Source organism: Sceloporus occidentalis, unplaced genomic scaffold (assembly GCF_023333645.1).
Source record: "Sceloporus occidentalis isolate IW3139 unplaced genomic scaffold, rSceOcc1.0.p SCAF_2, whole genome shotgun sequence".
Taxonomy (NCBI): domain Eukaryota; kingdom Metazoa; phylum Chordata; class Lepidosauria; order Squamata; family Phrynosomatidae; genus Sceloporus; species Sceloporus occidentalis.
The window spans coordinates 118717229-118739911 of NW_028316982.1; the positions used below are offsets into that span (position 1 = coordinate 118717229).

At 42.1% G+C, this 22683-nt stretch overlaps 1 protein-coding gene across 5 annotated transcripts in view; it reads left to right on the forward strand.

Moving 5' to 3' along the window:
• Positions 1-5061: 5061 nt before the first annotated feature.
• Positions 5062-22683, forward strand: part of LOC149318931 (disks large homolog 5-like) — a 149478-nt gene continuing 131856 nt past the window's right edge. For all 5 annotated transcript variants that reach the window (XM_089510704.1, XM_089510706.1, XM_089510705.1 and 2 more), the window contains exon 1: positions 5062-6402. In XM_089510704.1, the coding sequence (XP_089366830.1) occupies positions 6033-6402 (370 nt within the window). In that variant the 5' untranslated portion in view covers positions 5062-6032. The remainder of the gene's footprint in view (positions 6403-22683) is intronic.

Consider the following 22683-nt stretch of genomic DNA (forward strand, 5'->3'; position numbering starts at 1 on the left):
TTTTATTTTTTAAAATTATTTTTGACAAAATATGTGCATTTTTTTCCCTTGAGGCTGATATATATGGATAGAACATGGCTAGATGCTTATTCACTTTCCCTTCTATTTGCTAGCTTCCAGCAAAGGGGAAATGTTGCAAATGGGCTTGACTTTTTTTCCTTTGCGAATCAATCTTACAATTCGAATGTTACATTTGTTGTTCTTGTAAATTAGGCAATTGGCAAAATGATACATGCTTTTGCTACTCTTCAGGGGTAGCCCTGAATTGCTTTTAAAAGCAAAAAAGAATGCATGACAATTGCATCCTTTTCTGGCATTTCTGAGGTGAGGAAATTATTATTATTATTATTATTAGTATTACATGTGTAAGAGGCATTCTGGGGTGGCAAGGAGTGGGGGATACAGGATGCATTAACTTGCATTTTGGGGTTGAAAATGGGGCCAAGGGCAGATCATAACCTGCACTGACCCAAATGCCCCCACACACACACACACACACGAGATTTTAAATGTTGACAAAATGTGCGCATTTTGGGGCATTTTGTGCATGGCTCTTGGAAAAAAAGGAGGGAGGGAATCACACTTCCGATGCCCCTGTAAACGTCACCTATGACAGTCGCTTGATTGACAGCAGGCGCCTTCAAGTTAAACCCGATAAGGCATTCGAGTTAAAATGCCCCTCAAATCTAGTGGGCATTCGCTAACGGAGAGATTCGGGGGATGAGCATCCAGATCTACCCAGTTCCACCCATGTTAATTGGGCCAGTGGGAATGGCTAACAGGAGTACATTCTTGCTCTGCCAGTGGATTTTAAATCTTTAAACAAGTTTTTAGATTAAAATATTTCATGTAAAACCAAAACAGCAGCATCTAACTAAGAATGAGGTCATTAATTTACACTCCTATAACTGCAACATGAAATCTAGGTGAAATCTCTAGAAATTGGAATCACTCTAGAAACTGGCAGATTCAGGACAAGAAAAATAACAACAGGTTGCTCACCTGTAACTGTGGTTCTTCAAGTAGTCATCTGAGATCTCACACAGTGGGGTGTTCTGTGCCTGCGCAGCACCTCTTTGGATACTTCTAGACTAGATATTAGAAACGATTTTAGTGGTGGCTCTGCCTACCCTCCCTTTTGTCCACATGACTGTACCAGCTCCCCTCAATTCCTCTGATGAATGAGAGACCTCCATTCCTCCTATCATCAATAGCCCTGCTCAGGTTTTGCAGACTCAGGGCCATGGCATCCTTGATTGAGCCTCTCTATCTGGAATGTGGTGTTCCTCTTTTCTCACTGCCTCCTACATTACCAAACATTATTGTCTGTTTTAGTGAGTTATGTCTTATGCTATATCCAAAATACAACAGTCTCAGTTGAGTCATCTTGGCTTCTAGCAAAAGCTGAGGCTTGGTTTGCTCTACAGTCATTTAGCAGTCCACAGTATTTGTAGAACTCTTCTCCAGCACCACATTTCAAAGGAGTTGATTTTCTTCCTATTAAGCTTTGTTCCCTTCCAGCTTTCACAACCATACATAGAAACGTGAAATATAATGGCATGGACAATCCTAACTTTAGTATTCAATTATCTGTCTTTACATTTCACAATCTTGCTAATTAATTTATAGTGGCTCTTCTAAGTTCTAGTCTTCTTTTGATTTCTTGACTGCAGTCTCCATTCTGATTAATGATAGAGCCAAAGGATGGGAAATCTTTAACTATTTCAATGTCTTCATAATCTCCTTCAAAGTTATGTACATAATCTGTGAGCATTATTTTTGTTTTCTTAATGTGTAACTGTAAACCTGCCTTTGCACTTTCTTCCTTGACTTTCTTTGTAATCATTCCAAGTGTTTGCTGTTTTCTACTATTAGTATGTGCTAGTGATATGGTGTCACCTGCATATCTTAAATTGTTGTTGTTCCTTCCTCCAGTTTTCACATCTCCTTCCTCCAAGTCTAATCTTGCTTTATTTATGATATCCTCAGTGTATAAGTATAAACAGGTAGGGTGATAAAATGCAGCCTTGCCTGATCCCCTTGCCAACATGAAGCCATTCCATTTCTCAATATTCTGTCTTAACAGTAGTCTCTTGTCCTGAGTACAGGTTAGTAGTATTTTATTACATATCTGTAATATTTGTTACATATTAGGACAATCAAATGTTGTTGCATGCCCATTTCTTTCAGGGTGATCCATAATTTTTCATGATCTATACAATCAAAGGCTTTGCTATAATTGCTAAAACACCAGCTGATTTTCTTTTGAAATTATTTGGTGTGCTCCATTTTCCAACACATGTTTGCAATATGATCCCTAGTGCCTCTTTCTTTCTTGAACATCTGCTCCTGGTGATTTATTTTTCCCCAATGGAGAGCAATTTCCACTTCACTTTCTGAAACTGGAAGCTTGTCTTCATATTGGTCCTTTTGAAACTGTCGTCCATTCATCTATTTTGTAGAGTACTTCTACATATTGTTTCCATTGTATTTTTATTTGTATTTGGTCATGTAATGTGCTCCCCTGTTTGTCATAGAGCATTTCCACACTTGATTTAAATTTCTCCTTGATTTCTGGGGTATTGTGGAAGAGTGATTTGTATTGCCTCCCTCCCCATGCTCCATCCCTCAGCCCTGACTGTAAAGGACCATGTGGCCAGCTTCTATGTCATAGCCCATGGGTTCAAGAAACCATTCTCTTTCAGCTTCAGCTCTTCATCAACAAAATGAGGATAACACAACATATTTGAAAGCACTATAAAACATTCTCTTTCAGCCTCAACCCTTCGCCTCCAAAATGGGGAGAATACCAAGAGGATAAAACAAATATAATGCATTGTGAGATGCTTTGCACTTTAGAAAGCTCTGTTTAGCTTTCTCTCTGTGTGTCTCAACTCAGATTTTGCCCCTCATGGATTGCATCCCAGCTCCACTTATAAGGAACATATTCCAACATATTCAGGGTATACTTGTTGGCCATATGTTTGTTGTTGTTGTTGTTGTGTGCCTTCAAGTTATTTCTAACTTATGGCAATCCCCAGGTGAACCTATCATGCTGTTTTCTTGGCAAGTTTCTTCAGAGGGGGCTTGACACTGCCATTCTCTGAGACTGAGAGAATGTGACTTGTCCAAGGTCACCCAGTGGTTTTACATGGCCCAGCCGGGATTCCAACCCTGGTTTCCAGAGTCTTAGTCTAATGTTCAAATCACTACACCACATACAATAACTTCGAAAATCCACCAAACATTGCTATGTTTATTTGCACAAAATACATTTATTTGTTGGTGTGTTGTTCTCTGGAGCAATAGCTATGCAAGCAGGAAGCAAAAGCAATCAAGTACACAACAAGTACCGGGTGCGAGTCTGTTAGACCAGAGGAAGGCCTGCAGGCAGCAGGTTGTGTTGAATGCTACTTTTCTTCCCCACAATGCCAGTTTGATTATGTTAGTGACAGGCCTGCATTTTCTCAAGGTGCTGTTGTTGGTGTGTTGTTCGATGGAGGGGTATCTATGCAAGGAGGACACAATGAAGACCAAAAGCAGAAGAAGTACTGGGTGCCAGTCTGCTGGGCCTGAGGAAGGCCAGCAAGTTGTGTCGAACGATACCTTTCCACCCTACGACACCAGTTAGATGGTGTTAGTCACAGACCTGCATTTTCTCAAGGTGTTGTTGGTATGTTATTTGATGGAGGAATATCTATGCAAGGAGGACACAGTGAAGACCAAAAGTGGAAGAAGTACTGGGTGAGTCTGCTGGACCAGAGAAAGGCCAGCAGGTTGTGTCGAACGATACCTTCCCACCCTACGTTAGTCACAGGCCTGCATTTTCTCAAGGTGTTGTCGTTGGTGTGTTGTCCTGTGTGGAGGGCTAGCAGGAAGCAACAAAGACCAAGGGCCTGAACAGACAGGCCAAAATAACGCTGCTTCGGGTCACTTTGGAGGTATGCTGTTTAAATGACGCCTGCGTCCTAAGAGGCCGGAAGCTGTGCCAAAGCCACGCTCTGGTCCCAAGGAGTGGAGTGCAGCTTCTTTGCGTCATTTAAACAGCATACCTCCAAAGTGGCCTGAAACAGCTTTATTTGTTAAGGAAAAAGCAACATGGGATATACAGTGAAAGAAATAAAACATGTATGTGAGAGTCAGGGTGACTCAGCAGAAGCAATTAAGAGCCACACAGGTGTAAAAGGTAATGCAATTAACAAGTCCTAAATGCCAAGGACAGAAATGCAAAGTGGATAATTGAACACACCTGAGAATTGTTAAGTGGTCAAGGCTGAGATGATGAAATCATTAATTCTGGGTAGTAGTAGTGAGGAGTATTGTTGTATTGGAGTTGTGTTGGAGCTGTATATAGTAGAATAAAGTAGATCTTTTATATAAGACTACTGAGTTGTCTGGTGTCTTGGGTGAAGATACAAGAGCCAGCCGGATCCTGAAGAAGTGTGAAGACTTCTGTGGAAGCAAGAGTGAGAAGGCTTGGAGAGTTTGTCAGGGTCTTCAGCCTATTCTCTGTAACTCTGCTGCTTTAGAGCAAAGCTTTAACCACTGGCCAAATCTGGTCAGCGTCGGTGCGTAACAAGGTGGTGAGTTCGAGCCAGAGGTGAAGAGCTACAACTCCCATCATCCCTGACATTATTTTGGCCTGTTGGTTCGGGCCCCAAGTGCAGAAAAGTGTGCTGGAAAGGGAGGAGGAAGCCCAGAAGGGTGTGTGTTGGGGGGGGATGCCTTCCCTCCCAGCCCTCTTTGGGCAGTTGTGTGTGGGTCCCTCTCCAAGAGGTGCCCTGGGAGGGGAAGCCAGGGCCAGAGGAGAAACCCTTCCCTCTTTTTCTGAGGGAGCTCCTCCTCCGCCTCTCCTGGCCTCACACACTTTGGCCAGCAGGAGCCATGGCGGAGGAAGCAGCAGCAGCAGAGGAAACTTAGCATGGAGAGGAGCAAGGCAGCCTCTTCTTCCTCCTCCTGCTGAGGGGCTCCTGCTTTGGGGGTCCCTTCCCTCTTCTTTCCCTCCCTCCCTCCCTCCCTCCCTTCCTTCCTTCCCTCAGGGCTGCCAGGGTCCCTTTCCAGGGGGAGAAGGAGAAGAAGGATGCCTCTCCTGCACCCAGGAAAAACTGCGGCAGGAGGAGGAGGAGGAGGAAGAGAAGAAGGAGGCACCCAGAAGAGGAGGAGGAGGAGCAGCAAACATGGCTGCGTGAGGAGGCTGGGGCTCCTGAAGAGAAGGAGGCCCTGAAGCCTCCTCTTCTCCTCCACTCCCTTCTTTTATGAACCCCCTCCTTTCCTAGAGAAATGAGGGACTGAGGCGGGAAGGCCAAGTTGCCTCCTTTCCCAGCTGGAGATGGAGAGGGGACTTTGGGGGGCTTGGGACTGAGAGCCCTCCTCAGGACACCCCCTCTAGCTCTGGGAAGGCTATTTGGCTGTGGAGGAGACTTCAGGGGGGGAAGCTAAACCTAGAGGAAGGGCTTTACCCCCCCCCCCCCTTTTCAGGGAGCTGCTACCTGTTGCTTTGGGGGGCAGCAGTTGTGTGGGGTTGTTGTTGTTGTTTTTAGTGGGGGTGTCTGTTGGCGCAAGAGCAACAGTTGGGGGCTTTTGAGGAGGAAGCCCTCCCTGTTTGTTTGTTTGTTTGTTTGTTTTCCTTCTCAGCCTTTTTGGGGGAAGAAGAAGAAATGTAGCCTCGGGGCTTTTGGGGGGTGGGAGAAGAGGAAGGCATTGGGAACCCCTTTCTTTCTTTCTTTCTTTCTTTCTTTCTTTCCTTCCTTCCTTCCTTCCTTCTTTCTTTATCTTTCTTTCTTTCTTTCTCCTTCCCTTCCATTGTCTGGAAGAAAGTTGTGGTTGTGGGGCTGGCTTTGGGTTGGGAGGAATAGGCGGGGCCTCGGGGGAGGGAAGGAAGGAAGGAGGGAAAGAAGGAAGAGAGGAAAGGAAGGAAGGAAGGAAAGCAAGGAGGAGGAGGGAGGGTCTCCAACACAAAGCATCCTCTCGCTCTCTCTGTGTGTCTCCTCTGTCCCTGCCTTTCTGCCTGTGTCTTCCTCTCTGCCTCTGCCATGGAGCCCAAGCACAAAGAGCTGCTGGCCCAGTGTCACCAGAGCCTGGCCCAGGCCATGACCGAGGTGGACAAGGTGGTCGAGCTCTTGGAGGCGGCGGGAGCCCTCGATGCCCAGGACTTGCACAATCTGCAAGGAGCCAGAGGGAGAGAGGGAGAAGGGGAAGGAGAGGGAGAAAGGGAAGGCAGGGAGGCAGCCCCTCCACCCTCCTCCTCCTCTGCCTCTGCCTGCAAGGCCAACCTGCTCATCCAGCTCCTCCTGGCCAAGGAGAGGGACCACTTCCAGGACCTGAGGGTGGCCCTGGAGAAGACCCAGCCTCACCTCCTGGCCATCTTGTACCTCAACCACGGAGGGGCCACAGAGACAGCTGGTGAGTCGGGCCCCAGGAGGGGTCCCAAGCCTTCCTTAGCTTGGGTTCCTTCCCTGCAGAGGATTTTTTTTTTTTTGGGGGGGGGGTGTCTGGAGATGAAGGGGCAAAGAAGCTGTAGAATCACTTACAGAGAGATCTTGGAGCACCTTTGAGACTGAATGAAGGAAAGGATGCAAAGATATAGCTGTGTCAGTCTGTAGAATTACTTATACAGAGATTTTGGGACACATTTGAGACTAAGTGAAGGAAAGAATTCAAAGATATAGCCTTGTCAGTCTGTAGAGTCAGTTACAGAGAGGTTTTGGAGCGCCTTTGAGACTAAATGAAGGAAAGAATTCTAAGATATAGTTGTGTCAGTCTGCAGAATCACTTATAGAGAGATCTTGGAGCACCTTTGAGACTAAATGAAGGAAAGGATTCAAAGATATAGCTGTGTCAGTCTGCAGAATCACTTATAGAGAGATCCTGGAGCGACTTTGAGACTCAGTGAAGGAAAGGATTCAAAGATATAGCTGTGTCAGTCTGCAGAATCACTTATAGAGAGATCCTGGAGTGACTTTGAGACTCAGTGAAGGAAAGGATTCAAAGATATAGCTGTGTCAGTCTGCAGAATCACTTATAGAGAGATCCTGGAGCGACTTTGAGACTCACTGAAAAGAAGAAATGGGCAGCATGAGCTTTGGTAGCTTTCTGTCTGCTTACTTAGATGCATTAGAAAGTGGAGTACTGTAACATCCAGAATCCATAAAACTGTGCTGCCCTAGTGAGGCCAACCAAAATTGCACAAAAGATGGTGTTGCAAGCTGAGCGAGAGGGGAGGGTTGGCTTAATACCTGTGCACTAGTGGGAGAAGATGCCTTGAGAGGTGGAGAGGTGGAGGAGATGATTCCTCAATTGTTGCTCCTCCAGAGTCAAGGTGAAACCATAAATGCACACAGAGCAGAAAATAACAACAACAACAACAGTAGTAGTAGAAATGTATCCTATGTGCAAATTTAGGCAAATCAAAACAGAAAGCACATCCAGCTGCCGTGGAGAAATGATTGCAAAAGATCCAGTTAAGTTTAATAATACAGTAGTAGTAGTAGTAGTGCTTGTTACTAAGTATCTATGTGATGGGGAAAATATTGCATACAAACGTGGCATTCTTACATCCATACAGGTGGCTTTAAGACTGTGTAATACATTTTTGCATGAGGCTTTCATCAAACAGAGTAAGATTAACCAAGAAAAGGAATCAGGTTGTGTGCGCTTCCCATTCTAGAGCACTGACATGTTTCCAGCAAAAGAGACTCCACGTAAATGGTTTCCTCCTCAGCAGTGTGGTTTTACAGGTCCACATCTCTTGGCAGTGTTTCTCAATCTAGAACGATATTTAGGTGGAGGTGGCACATGTGCAGTCTAGGTGCCACCAGTGGCCAGACACTGGGACTTTATGGTGCTTATGGAGAAGAGTGAGCAGGGTTCCTGGTTAGAGAAGACAGGCTGACTTGACACATCCCACTTAAATATTTTTTTAGCTTCTCCTGCTGTTGACATATGTGTGAGGTGCAGAAAATTACTTTTGGGTGGATATGCTTGTGTTAAGCTCTCAGATATGTTCACAGCCATACAGGAAGACTGATTTGGAAGAGGAAGGTGCTGCTTCTGTTTCCTACAGAGACCCAGTTCATAAGAAGAATTGGGGGAGGAAAGCAGAGATGGTTTCTCTCTCCTACCATTCAGCTTCTTCCAAAGGTGCCAATACCAGCAAGGCATTGAGCGCACTTTCTACACAAGCTAAGCACAAGAGCTACCCCCTTGTGGCTCCCTTTCTTGAATTATCTACATATGTCACAGAACTTGGCGACAGGAAAGATTTGTGGAGCATAATTTCTTGTTATTTGCTGACTTTGGGTTATGGCTGCCCTATGAATGAAAGACTTTTAAGGGCCCTGGTCATGGTTTTGAAAACCCAGGGCTGTGGCTTCCTTAATTGTAATGCAGTCTTTTTCTTTTCTTACTGCCTTCCAGTTTGCCAAGCATTATTGTCTGTTCCAGTGATACATATCTTTACATCGTATGTCCAAAATAGGACAGCCTCAGTTTAGTCATCTTGGCTTCTACTTCAGAATTCAGGCTTCGGTTGCTGTCAGACCCATTTATTGGTTGGTTTTTTTAAAAGTACAAGGTATCCATAGAACTCTTTCAGATGTGTTTATTTTCTTCCTGGCCACCTTTCTTCACTTTCCAGCTTTTACACTGGTACATAAAAATAAGAAATGCTATGGTGGGCCACAAAAAGACAACCCAAAACATGTAGACTCCTGCTGTGAAAATATGATATTGTTGTGCCTAGGTCCAAGGATTACTGCAGCATGTGTGTTCTCACTTTTAACTTGTGTTTATTTATAATCATCCTTTTGTTCTATATGGCTATGATACTTAGTATTTAAATAGTGCGTGTATCTAAAATATTCTACATGCTTTATGTCAACAATCCTTGTAAAAACATCTTAAGGTAAAAACATTTTAAGGCAGGTTAGTGTAACAGTTTAAGAGTCAGACTAGGACTCTGGAAGACTCTGGTTCAAATCCGTATTCAGCCATGGAGGCACACTTGATAATGTGCAAGTCACACATTCTCAGTCTCAAGAGAAGGCTATGGCAAACCCCCTTTGACCAAAACCTGCCAAGAAAACCCCATGGCAATTTGTCTTAGGGTTGCTATAAACTAGAAATGACTTGAAGGCACACAATGACAATAACAACAGCAGCAGTATTATTATTGCCGATACTACCAATGTAGTTGAGAGATGGTTACTTCCCCAAAGTCACCTAATGACTTCATGTTGGAAGCAAGGTTTCAGTGAGTAACCTTGCTTGTTCTCAGTTCACTCTTGTACCCACCATGCTACATTACTCAAGAAGACTTTATAGATCAGTACTTTTCCAGAGGCATCTTTTTTCCTCGTGGAATCCTGCAGACCTATATTATGTTGGATATTTTACACAATATATGTACATGAAAACTTGATTGAGCCATAAAAACCTGTTTTTGGAGATTGTTTAGCAACTTCAGCTCACTTGAAAATACTACTGTGAATGTGTTTGTTGGTGCCAGGTTTTTGGCAGGACATCGTTCCATTGCCTGCCCTGGCTGTGGGTTTATCTCCTGGGCACAGTTTAAAAGTATAGGTTTATTGCTGTTAAAGCCCTAAATGGCTTAGCTTCATGATATCCAGTGGATCATCTCTTTTCTCCCACTCCTGCTGCTAGCCAGCCGAGGTCATGTAGTAAGGCCTTGCCTGTGCATCCTTCTACTTGTTGCAGTGGGGTTGAAAGCAATGTAGGTGAAGGCCTTTTCTGTTGTGGCACCCAGGATATGGAACTCCTTGCTGTAGTGGCTTTATTTAGTTCCTTGCTTTCAGTTTGTTATCAGATGCTTAGTATTTCTTCTAAAAATTTTTTTTAGTTCATTGCTCCTTCTTGTTTTCACCTAGGCTCTGTTTTAGAGAATTGTGGTTGCGGAGTGGAAAAACTAGCATTTCATTCAATATTGCTTCACTTTGTTTTGCCTGTTAGTTGATTTAATTGCTAAGTAGGTACCTTTGGGTATTTCTTTTTTGGATTGGGAGGCAGGATATAATAAATAATAAATAATAATAAAATATTTATTTGTATCCCACCTCTCCCATTTGAGGATCGAAGAAGGAAAATTTCAAATACAAGTCACAGGAAAAAAAAGTTCCCGAAAACCCCCACCCTTCTACCCTCCCTCCCATCAATACAAAATAATAACAATAAAAACATTTAACTGGAATAACATCAGTTAAAACAGATCAGCAAGAAGTGACAGCAATATGACAATAATGGGCAAGAATAAGGTGCCTCCTCTATATACTCTTCTAATAAATAACTAGAACTAGTGTTTAAAATGGTGGAGGAAAGGGAGAGAAATTGATCTCATAATACTTGAACTCTGGGTCTTCCAGTGAAAATGATTGACGGGAAATCTGGGTAGTGCGTTTTCTATGATTTACTGCTACTCGATGGAATATTAACTGTTACCTTAAATGGCTTTGAAACGGGTTAGACAAATTCTTAGTCAAAGGCTGTTTGCCATGAGGTTCAGAGGCAGTATGCCCATGCAACATCAGGGGCTGGTGGCCAGCAGTGAGAGGCCTGTTGCTTTGATGCCATGTTGGTGTGCTTTGCCAAGGCATCTCTTTTTGGCCCTTGTGGCTTCCAGCTGGGCTGTCTTTTTATGTGCCAGAAGTCTGCTGGGACTGAGCTAGGGTTCCACAGATTGTTTGACTGCCTAAGCATTCTTTTTCTGAATTCTAATTAAGCTCATGCTTCAGTGTGGTTAGAATATGGGACTAGGACTGGGAGGATCCAGGTTCAGACCCCACTCTGTCATGATATTCACTAGATGACCATGCATAAGCTACCCTCCAGGGTTGGGTTGTTGTGAGGATAAAAAAACTGGGGAGGGGAAAGAGGTATGCCACCTTGAAGTTCCTAAAGGAAATGCAAGATATAATGTAGCTTCTTACACTCCAACACACACACACACACACACACACACAGGGCCCTTCTTATGCACAGATTTTTTATACACGGATTCAAGCATACATGGTTTGAAAAGGTTAAAAAAAGTATAAATTTCAAATATCAAACCTTGCTTTTCCAATTTTTATAAGGGACACCATTTTGCTATGTCATTCTATTTAATGGGACTTGGGCTTCCACAGAGTTTGTCATCCATGAGGGATCTTGGAACCAAACCCCAACATATAACAAGGGTCCACTGTATATATGTTAGGTATGTATCATGTGGGGTCTCCTTCTTTGGAGGTCTTTAAGCAGAGGCTGGATAGCCATCTGTTGGGGATGCTTTGATTGTGATTTCCTGAATGGCAGGGGGTTGGACTGGATGGCCCTTGCAGTCTCTTCCAACTCTAGGATTCTATGATTCTATGAAATGCACTTGGGCAAGTCACATGTTCTCAGCCTCAGGGGAAGGCAGTGGCAAACTTCCTCTGACAAAATGTTGCCAAGAAACTCCTATGATAGGTTTGCCTTAGGGTTGCCATAATTTGGAAATGACTCGAAGGTGCACCACCACAACAAATGTGAATAACAAATTATGACAGTGGGAGTTTGCTCTGTAAGTAGATAGTTCTGCAGCATCTCTTTATTGAGGCGACTGGAAAATTGAGCTGCAACCAATGCAGAGAAGGGTAAAACTGCCCTCCTGCAAAGCAGGTTAATTGAAAGGGGGCAAGGTCACAGCAGGAAATCATGTAGCCATGCCATAGACAAACACTCCTCTGGGTGAGCACTTTTCGCATCATATTAGTTGCTCCCTTATAGTGCACAGTCTGGGAATTATTCAAGCAAGCCACAGCTATGTCTACGTCTGTATTTATCTCTAGCTGTTTTAATGTTTTGTTTTTATTCTGCATTTTTTACTCTTGCACTTTATGGTGGAGGAACATACTCCCCTCTCCCTTCCAGCAAGAGACAGCAGTTCTACTGCTGAATAATTTTGAAGGGTAGACCTGACGCTGCAGCTTACACTGCATTTCTAAAGAAACTGTATTTTTATTTAATTAAAGCCATTACCCTAAAGGCACTGAATCCTGTCTGATCTTAGAAGCTAAGCAGGGTCAGCAGTGGTTAGTACTTGCATGGGAGACTTCCAATGAGCACCTGGTGCTGTAAAGTGCATTTCAGAGGAAGGAACTGGCAAAAGTACCTCAAAGTATTCCTTGCCTTAGAAAACTCTGTGAAATACATGGGATTACCATAAATCTACAGGATACTTGAAGACAGATGCACACAGAGACACACACAATGCCACTAAGGATGTTTGTATGAAATGTTGTTGCAAAGTGGATAAAATATTAGAGGCTAATGGTAGCATTGACATTGTTTCTGTTACAGGTTGACTGAACTGGGATGGCCAGACAGAATATGACAGGAGTTTACTTAGCGTAGGCTTAGACTGGAAACCCAGCCTTCTTGTATGCTCTGATTATTCTTGCTTGGGACATGAAAGGGATTATGAGATGCTTGGTTTTAATCAAGAGTTGGTTAGAGTGAAGAAATGGTATATGAATGTGCATTTATTAGTTTTCTCATGGGAAGAAACATTGTGAGAGAACTTTGTCAAAATGTCTCCTCTGCAGTTTGTCTTAGGCCCCATACAGACTGGCCAAAATAAAGCTGCTTTGGGTCACTTTGGAGATATACTATTTAAATGATGCATGCATCCTAAGAGTCCAGAAGCTGCACCAAAACTGTGCTCCAGTCCTTAGGACTGGATCATGGCTTTGGCGCAGCTTCTGGACTCTTTGGAGGCATGCATCATTTAAACAGCATACCTCCAAAGTGACCCAAAGCAGCATTATTTTGGCAGTCTGTATGGGGCCAAAGTAATGCTGCTGAGTTACATTTCTGGAATCATTTACAGTTATTAGGAATTGAGGAACAGTATGTTAAAGCTCCCAAAATAATTTGTACTGGGTTGATCATATATCAGTATTTTCATTTCAGTTAATCCAATATACTGTATATACTCATGTATAAGTTTAGAAATGTTAGTCACCCCCCAAAAAAGCTGGGTCAACTTATCCGTGAGTCAGTGTACCTTTGATACCTTAATGGTTATCAAAAAAGGAACCATCCTTTTCTCTGAGGAGAGCAGTGAATGGTGAGAGCTTAATGCATCCCAAGCGCACCTAAAAGAAGCCCTCTGCTGTCTGCCATGGCAATGCTTCTGACTGCTTTGAATGTCTGACTTGGAAATGATGGCAGTCTCCTTTGAGGCTTCCCCTCAAATGAGCCTTAAGAGGAATTGGGCATTGAAAGATTTGAATAATACATTTGTGTATGTTTGTCAGCTTTTCTGGGTTAAAATCAGGCAAAGATATCACATTAAAGTTAAAGCCTATTTTTGTAGGTTTTTTGGTATTGTTTTGCTTTGCTTTGTCCTTTACGTTTTTTATTACATGTCCCCAGGTTTTACCTTTGACTTATCCATGAGTCATATCAAAATCCATAATTTTGGCCCAAAAATCTGCCCTTGGCTTATACATGAGGTTGATTTATAGTTGAGTATATATGGTAGATAAATATTTTGAAGGCATTTTCTTTCACTCTTACCCCACTTTTCAGTTCTTCCAGAGAACTGATGTTTCCCAGTAATGTATAAAATGGGAGCTATGAAATCTATGTTTCCCATTATGGAGAGCAAAATGAGTGTGTGGCTGACTCCCCAACCCTCCATATATATATATATATATATATATATATATATATATATGAGAGAGAGACTTGCTGCCATCCTGTCTGGTTCAGGATTTAGAGCTGCTTGAATTCAGTTCCTTAGGACCAATCTATTTACAGTGGATGTTGAACTGAAGAATGCAGTCAAATAACCAGGTTTCAGGATTTTGCAATGTTCAAGTTTCCCTGTAAAGCAGTCAGTTTAGATACTGTTTTTTCACAATGGAATAACCTGTGAACTTAGCTGGGCTGACCCTTTCTCTAGACTATCCAGTTCATCTTGCTGTGGACGTGGATGAGATGTGAACCAATGTTCCATGTACTTGTCGTTAATCCTCAGTACTAACCCTCCATGGGAAAGTCAGTTTGGTTTTTCAGATTTTGCTCTGCTCTTCCAAGGCTTTTAACCAAGACATTTGTAGAGCTGTATTTTGAGCCACCCATTGTACGTGATTGTGAATGTCCACCATCTAAGTTAAGAGACTAACGGTTCTTTGGTGCTATAATGACTGTGAACCAGTAGACCTTTTCCAGTAAATGCATGGAATGTTACCCTCAGCTAGCAGATTATAAAAACAGGCATTCACATTTTCTGACGAAATGGGCTCACTGCCACAAAAGCTTATTAACAGATCAGATGCTCCAATGTTGATTTTGTTGCAACAAACTAACATGGCTTCATGTCATTCTGGAAATTACAGTCCAAAGTGTTATGTAAATTAGTATTGGTGATGATGCCTCTGGTTAGATTTGGGGAGACTCTCCTTCCTTCCTTCCTTCCTTCCTTCCTTCCTTCCTTCCTTCCTTCCCTCCTTCCTGCACTTCCCACAGCAGCTTCTTCCCAAATGTTTGTGGGCGGTGTGGTCCTTTAATGATGCTATGAGTTGACTTGCATTTAAGAAGAAACAAACTAGTGTCCTTGCAGGCCTTCATTGCCCTGGATTCATTGGAAGTTTAATTTAGGGCTGTTTAAACCTTGGGCCTTGTGGGCAGTTTAGTTTCACTTTGTGCTGTTGTGGATGCACCAGCTTTGTATTCTTTCATTGCAACTCCTAAAAGAGGAAATTTGCCTTCTAAATGTGTTAAATCCTAAATCCAAGGAAAGCACTTCTTTTTTTGTGTGTAGGATAAAGAAAATAAGTGTATTTGGACTCTGTCACATTTGTTTCCATTTGGCTTAACCTAAGGCACTTTTCCTCTGCAAGCTTTTCCTTATTTAGAGTATAGTTAATGAAGGAATTTAGGGCAAACACAATTAAATTACAGGCTTGTTTGGCGACAACCAATCATCTGTTTGAATGTGGTTGCTGGAGTTTAAAGTGATAAAACATTTTACTGTGCCTTGTGCATGTTGAAGGAACCAAAATGATCGGGTTTCTGATCTTTGTGAGTATTCTGTGTTAACATTTCTTAGAATATTGCTGCTTTGTGTGACAAATTATGTGAAGTCCTGCTGTTTGAGGGAGTCACTGCTCCAAAATGATGTTAAATTCTTGGAGCTGATCTTTGCAATGTTTAAAGTTCTTGAAACTTAAAACTGCACTTGCATATTTATGTAGGACTCATTGAAATTAGTAGGGGTTCCTTCAGAGTAAAGATGCCTAGCTTTGGATTGCATGAATATATCTGCTCCTCAAGTTGTCTGTCTCTGGTATTGTTATGTTTGTAAAAAGTGGAAATGAACAGGTGACAGAAACTCATCTATCGGTATGCAGAAAATTATCATGATTATTTGAGTTGGAAAAAAGATCGCACAAAAGGACACAAAAAAGGGGATTCCCTGGATTGTTTGCACCAGCTCCCAGAATATTTGAGCCCTCAGGAAAGGTACCCTCAGGAGCCAATTAATTTGGAAGAGGCATGATGAGCAAACAGAATTCCTTCTCTTGATTCTGAATTTTTGGGGCTGCTTTTGTTCAAAATGTGCATGGCCACAGTGATGGAATATTTTTTGACCCCCTTGCCGCTTATGGTGTCACTTGCTGTGCTTTTGAGCTGTGTGGGTGGGGGGCTTTACAGAGCTGGTGAATGGTGTGTGTGTTTGTTTCTAAAAGAAGTAATGTGCTTACTTAGTAAGTGCTTGCTGTTTATGCAGCAGTGCTCCTTGTAGGACATAGTCCAGTGGTGACAAAGACATATGGCTTCATGTGGCCCAAGGCCATCCCTCCAAAAAAGCTACTAGTTAGCTCACTGATGAGGACAAGAGCTCCTAGCTACCAAAATGCCAAGCAGGGCATGGGACCCCTCCTTTGAGTTTTCATCAAATGGGATGTTGTTTCTTCTGTTGTTTGCTTTTTCCAAACTCCCTTCCAGTTGTGCAAAGTTCCTGTTGATCTTCCTTGCCTTTGCACCAGACAGACAACTAGGACTGGATGGACTGAAATTCTTGGTGACCAGATATAAAAGCTGAACAGTAAACTAAGATCCAAAACAAGCTGCAGAAATAATCCGTTTCGAGACCGCTTTAACTGCCCTGGCTCAGCACTAGGGAATCCTGGGAACTGTAGTTTTTGTGGCACCAGAGCTCTCTGACAGAGAAGGTTAAATGTCCTACAAAACTACAGTTCCCAGAATTCCCTAGCATTGAGCCAGGGCAGTTGAAGTGGTCTCAAACTGAATTATTTCTGCAGTGAGTTTTGAATCATTGCCAATGTATCTGAACATACACATCTTTTTCTGTCCAAGATATAAATCTGGGTGCCTACCTTTTTCATTTTACATCCTTGAATCAAATGCAGAATTGTAACTGAGGGGACTGGTAGGCAGCTTCATCCTAAAAAAACAAAACAAACCCAAGATCCTTTCTCCAGCAGTGAAATAAAGGATGAATATGAGCAAATGCAGGTGTAGTTTTGTTGCCCAGCAACTATTATGACTTAAATATATGCTAGCTTTTCATATTAAGACATTCAGTTGTGGATGGCACAGTTCTACTTTAATTTCTTGTAAAAACTATCCTTGCTAGGAATACACACAGCCCTAATGAATCTGGTTGAGAAATAAGATCTTTTTTGCTCCATGGGGCTTACTCTCTCGCAGTGAGCATAGGATTGAAACCTTAATTAATAACTTTCATTTAATTAAAAACAGTTGTTGAATTTAGGGCATTGTGTCTTGGCAGTCTAGCAGGTCAGCTGGAAAACCCAACAGAAAATGTATATCAAATGACAAAGCAAAAAAATTGCTCAAAATACAGATGCTCTTGACCATTTGTTTCCCTGAGTCAGAGCACTGATGCATTGCAGCTACTACATCGCTGCCAAACTAAAAATGAACATCTCTGAAGGACAAAAGCCTAATTCTATCTGTTCTGAATTGTAGTATATTCTTCCAGGACTGGTGTAAATCTGTAAATGGAAATTTGTATAAAAGCATTTTTTAGAGCTGGATCACACCAAAGAATGGTCCAAGAGTCTATTCCCAGAGTTCCTCTTCAGAGGCCCACATAGACAGAGAGCAACTGGTAAGACCTGTATTTTTCAACTGTGCCTTCTCCAGCAGGCTTCTCATGAACAAAGAACATGGGGAAGGTGGGGGGGGGGGGCATTCTTCTGCTGTGTATTCTGCAGAGGGCACAACATGAAGAGTGACAACACATTCACGCAGTAACCAGCTGCACTAATAAAAGGGGCAACAATCCTTGTACAAAATGTCCCACTGATTTTGTTCCTTCCTCTCAAAGTTACTGTTTCTACTCTGCCCACTGTTCATGTCCACATGCCCTTTAGCTACCTTGCTCTTCCTTATGATTTCCAATCATTCCAGGCTCCCCCACTTTACAGATATCCTTCATAACTTTCCTCAGTCTCGTCCATGAGTCTTGCTCCCACCACTGTCTCCCTTCTTTTCCCACTCCCATTGTTTTCTTTCCATGTCAGCACCTCATTCCCCTCCTACTCTCCCTCCATTCATCTTCTTTCAATCCCAGCATCTCATGACATCACCCTCCCAACATCCCTCTTTCCATTCCTTGCCACTACTCCACTCTTACCTCCTCTTGCCTCTTGCACCTATATCTGTCACATGTCTGCCACCTCTTTTCCTCTCAGCTCTTGCACCTGCATCCTCCCCATCATTCCTTCTGCTTCAATCCCCCCTTTCTGAAACTTTCCCTGCAGGTCTTGACCTCCTACTTCTTCTCTTAATGTCCTCCTTACCATTCCTTGTCAGTGGGCCCACCTTCCCCTATCCTTCCCCCTTCCTTCCACTTTTATCTTCCTCACTCTTGCTACGATTATAAATATGAAATGAAATACATGTGGATGACATGAATTATGGCTCACTTATCCATGCTTCATTTTGTTGTCCTTGTTGGGCAATACTTCTCTGAAGGAAACCTTTTATCTTATACTGGTTTCCAGACACTGCTTCTTAATCAAGTTGGCTGAATTCTTGGACCAGGGATACATTTGTTGACCTGCAGTATATATTCTGACTGAGCTTCTATTCCTGGGGTTTTGAGTAATCCACAAGTTTAGAGTTCTAGAGACTTGATCCTTTTTGACATTTCACATTCCTTTTTACCAGTCTCCACATCTTTAGACATTTCCTCTTCTAAAGTCAAATGTGAGGTGACTGTGCTAGTATTTCCACATAATTTTCCAGTAAAATATAAATTAAATTTGGTCACACCAAAGTAACTGTTGATTGAGTAATGCACACTACTTAGACTAGACCCAAAACGTAATCATGAATTCTAGCTAGCACTGATCATTGAATCAGTTGGAATTGGTAAGTCAGCAATTACGTAAGTTCCATTTATTTACTTGGTTTACTCTAGCTCAGGTTAGCAATTGGAAAAAGACCTAAACTGTAGGCATCATTTAGGATCACATCCAGGGTTGCCTCACCTTGCCTTATGAAGTAATTTTCTAGTGCACAGTTGTGTAAGTTATCCAGAAAACTTACCTTTTGTCATGACTAAATCATCCATTTATCCAGTTTATGTGAGGATAATTAGAAGTCAATTGGTACTATAAACCTTTCCCATTCTGATATTTTTTTCCTGAGCTATATTTCTCCTTTGCAAACTTAATGAGACCTGTTGTAAAGCAGAGATAGTCTCAGGGTGTGTTTAAAATGCCCATATTTCAAAAAACCTTTTTAAAATATGTCCTGAGACTGTCTCTCCATTACCTCAAGTTCCATAGGATGGTTCTAAACTGAAGTTTTCTTTTTTATACTTATTAGTAGCCAGGGGTAAATTTTGAAGTGAAAGCCTTCATTATGACAGTCTCTGAAAGGAGGTACCAAAAGTACAGGTGGCTGTGTGATCTATATGTAACAAACAAATTGTAGTATACATCTGCAGCAGGAGTGGAAACCTTTTGTAATGTTAATGAGTCTTTATCATTCAAGTCCAAGCTACCCCAATATACTTTAGGTTACAATAGGGATAGCTCAACAATGCATTATTAGTAGGAATATATTTCATTTCTAGCTGCTGTGGGGAGGTAAACTCAGAGGAAACAGGGTGGAGCACATGGAGGTAATGGTAGATGATTTAATAACCCCTTCTAATCGAAACATCCTGATGATCTGACCCCTTTGAGAACTGGCTTTACTATGGTATCCTTGTATTGGAATACCAAACATGCTTTGGGTTTGTTTGTTTTTTTGTCTGAAAAAAATGCATCATTGTGGTTCTTCTGAGTTGAATAATACCAACTCTCATCATGAGGAAGAGTGCCAGTTCCTGCTGCCTTTTTAATGTGAATCAGCCCCTTCTTACATTCACCAGTTGAATGCATAGGAGGAGAAATGGAGTCGGAGTATGGGAGGCATATCAGTAAGTGAACATGCTGTGTGGTAATGGACTACTGTTACTCCCTTACTATCATCTGTGATGGGGAAGGAGAAGACGTTTATGCATCTGTTCATGACCTGGTGCTTCACTACTCTTCCCATCAAAGAGCTGAAAAATGAAGTATTGCTCTATGCTCCCCACCTCGGGTGTGTCAGTGCTGGACCATGACCAGCTATAGGAGTAGGAGCCAGGAGCAGGCTGTTGTTTCCTGGACAAAGTTTTGGCCTGACCAAGGAATCTTTGCTGTTTTAGGTGTGTGTGCTCACTGTGGAGCCTGAGAGCATACCAAAGCCTAGGAAACCCTCTCTCCTTGTGTAGGGTTGCAATGCAAAGATCAACAGTTTTCTGGTTCTAGCCCCAGCTGCACCTGGTAACATGTACGTGTAGCAAAAGAATTCCCTTCACAAAAGGTTGCTTCTCTGCTTGGGTAAAGCTTTCTAAGGTTGAATCTCATGGATAGGAGCCGAACACCCTTTTCATTTTTCTGGGATTTCCAGAGCTCTCTGATGTAGTGCGTCATCTCTGGTAAATCACATAACCGTTCCAAGTAAGCACATTATGGTGCTTCATCTAGGATTTCTGCAGAATGCTCTATAGAGGATCCATTTTTAAGACCACACACTATTGGCTTGTACTAATCCTGCGAGAATCAGTTCAATACATCAGCAGAAGTCAAATTCTGTATTTGGAATGCTCTGAAAGTGTTTAGGTTTCAACTGACCATTTACACAACTTCACAGCAGCTGGTACACTGTTATCCAGTATACTAACAGAAAACTCTTTCTTAGAATATACCATATATACGCGCCCCAAAATGGGTTCCAAAATCCCAGGTAGACGTATATATGGGTCAATACACTAATACCTTATCCTGAGCCTTGGGAAAACTGTGGAGAAGGGAGGGAAGAGAAAGAGAGGAGAGAAATTGGAGGTCTGTGTCCCCCCTTTTTGCAAGCCATCAGCTTTGAGGAAAGTTGTGGGGAAGTGAGGGAAATTGGAGGTTTGTGTCCACATTTTGCATGCCCAGACTGTGACCCTTGGAAGAGGTCCAGAGAGGGAGAAGGAGGGAGCAAAATTGTGTCTCCCTCTTCATTTAGATCTTTTGTTCCATGCCTCTGAGTTTGACCCTCGACTTATCCATGGATCATATCAAAATTCATGATTCCCCCCCCCCCCCAAACTTGCCTCGATTTTTCCATGAGGTCAACTTATACACGAGTATATACAGTAGATGCTTTCAAAGCCAAAAGACCATCATCCACACATAAGAGAAAGGTATTGGCAGGCTCAGTGAACCTGAAGGTTTATAGAAGTGGAATGGGGCGGGGGGGGGGGCGGCTTTAAAGGGAAAAAAGGGGGAATGTTAAAGATCTCAGTGAAGACTAACCATGCTCAGTAGCTACAGAATTCTGACTGATGCAAGACATGTTGCAAAGAGGAAGGAAAATGGAATAAAGTATCAAAAATATTATGGGTGACCTTCTGAGATGTTAAAGAGAAATGGTCTACATTGCAATATTTTCAAAACGTCTATACTCTCAAAATCTGTTTGTATTTTTGTTGCTGCTATATTCAGCTGATGATAAAATTTACTATGTAATGTCCTTATAGGGCTCTTTCTGTTCTTAGTCTATGAAATTGTATTGTACCGATCAGCTCACTCAGTGATTTCATGAACTCTTAATTACTCATGGGGCATGAGTCATGGCAGTTAAAGTGGTGTCAAACTGCTTTATTTCTGAAATGTGGCTACACCCATAGTTAAAATTCATCAAATACAAAAGTTAAAAGAACTATCATTTTTTTAAAAAAGCAGAAACATAAACCTTAGAGGAACCCCCCAAGCACAACAAAATAACAGAAGCACATTGTTGAAATAGATTATCCTTGTTATAGTCACTGTACCTATTGCGGTTCTGTATATTTTGGGCTTGTGGCTCTAGCAAGGTACATAATGTATTATTCCTTTTAAAAATGCAAAGTATTATATGGGGATGAGGGAGCTGAATTTGAGTTGCTGTCATAATCGCCATAGCCAATAGGAGAGTGTCCTTGTTCTCCCAGGGGATATAACAGATTTTTTTAAAAGAACAAAATATTTAATGCAGTATCAAAAAAATCCCCAGCACTAATTAATAATAGTGAGCTGCTCAATACAGCAATACTTCTAAAAGTGTAGTATGACATTTAGGTTTTAGGCTAAATCCCTATTGCTTCTCTAATTTTGGAAGCCTAATTTAATTCTTTGTATGGTAGACTTTTCTTGCATATAGATGTTGAGCAGGAGTCAAAATGGAACCAGCAAATTGAATCCTGCTCCCTCTCTGTATATAGGATATATATACTTGGCTTCCTGTCAGATACCATGGAAAATCATGGTTTGTGTAAATCATGGTTTAGAACCAACTCTTTGCTGGGGCTTTGAAAAATGCTGCCAGATTTTACTTTGGTTTGTTGCTGCTTGCTTGCTCTGATTTTTCTGTTTATTTAGTTCTCCCAAATGCAGTGTTTTCTCAAGATGAAGCACTGGCTCTAACTGTAGTTTGTAAGTTTCAGACATCCTGCACAGGTTGGTTTAAATGTCTGAATTAAGCACTGGAGCTGTATCCAAACCTTTTGTTTTTTGCCTTCTTTGCATGCAGCTCCAAAACGAAAAGCTGTGTGTTTTTGATTGAAATCTAATACACTGTGGATAGCTGGGCAGTCTTGTTCCTATATCTACTGCTAAATCCTGTAGGGTATTCACTGGGGTTTGGTTCCAGGACTGCCTCCCCGTCATAGATACAAACTCCATGGATGCTCAAGTCCCATTAATTTTACAATGGCATAGTACTATGGCATAGTAAAATAGTGCCCCTTACATAAAATGGCAAAATCCAAGTTTGCTTTTTGGTATTTATATATCTGGATGGTTGAATCCATGGATGCAGAATCCGTGGATACAGAGGGCTGACTGTATTTACTAAAGTAGTCACCAACAGAGATAATATTAACTGTAATGGTGGTCAGCTGCAGCTCCAGCAAAACAGTCTTCTCATTCAGGCAACCAACCCCAAACAGAGCTTAATTACAAAGGATATTATGCCACTGACTGTATATCTGCTCTGCAGTTTCATGAGTGAATTAGTATGCATGGAAGCAGAAAACCATTACTCTACAATTGTTTATGTAACCAACAAGGAGGGGTGGGAGGCAGAAAA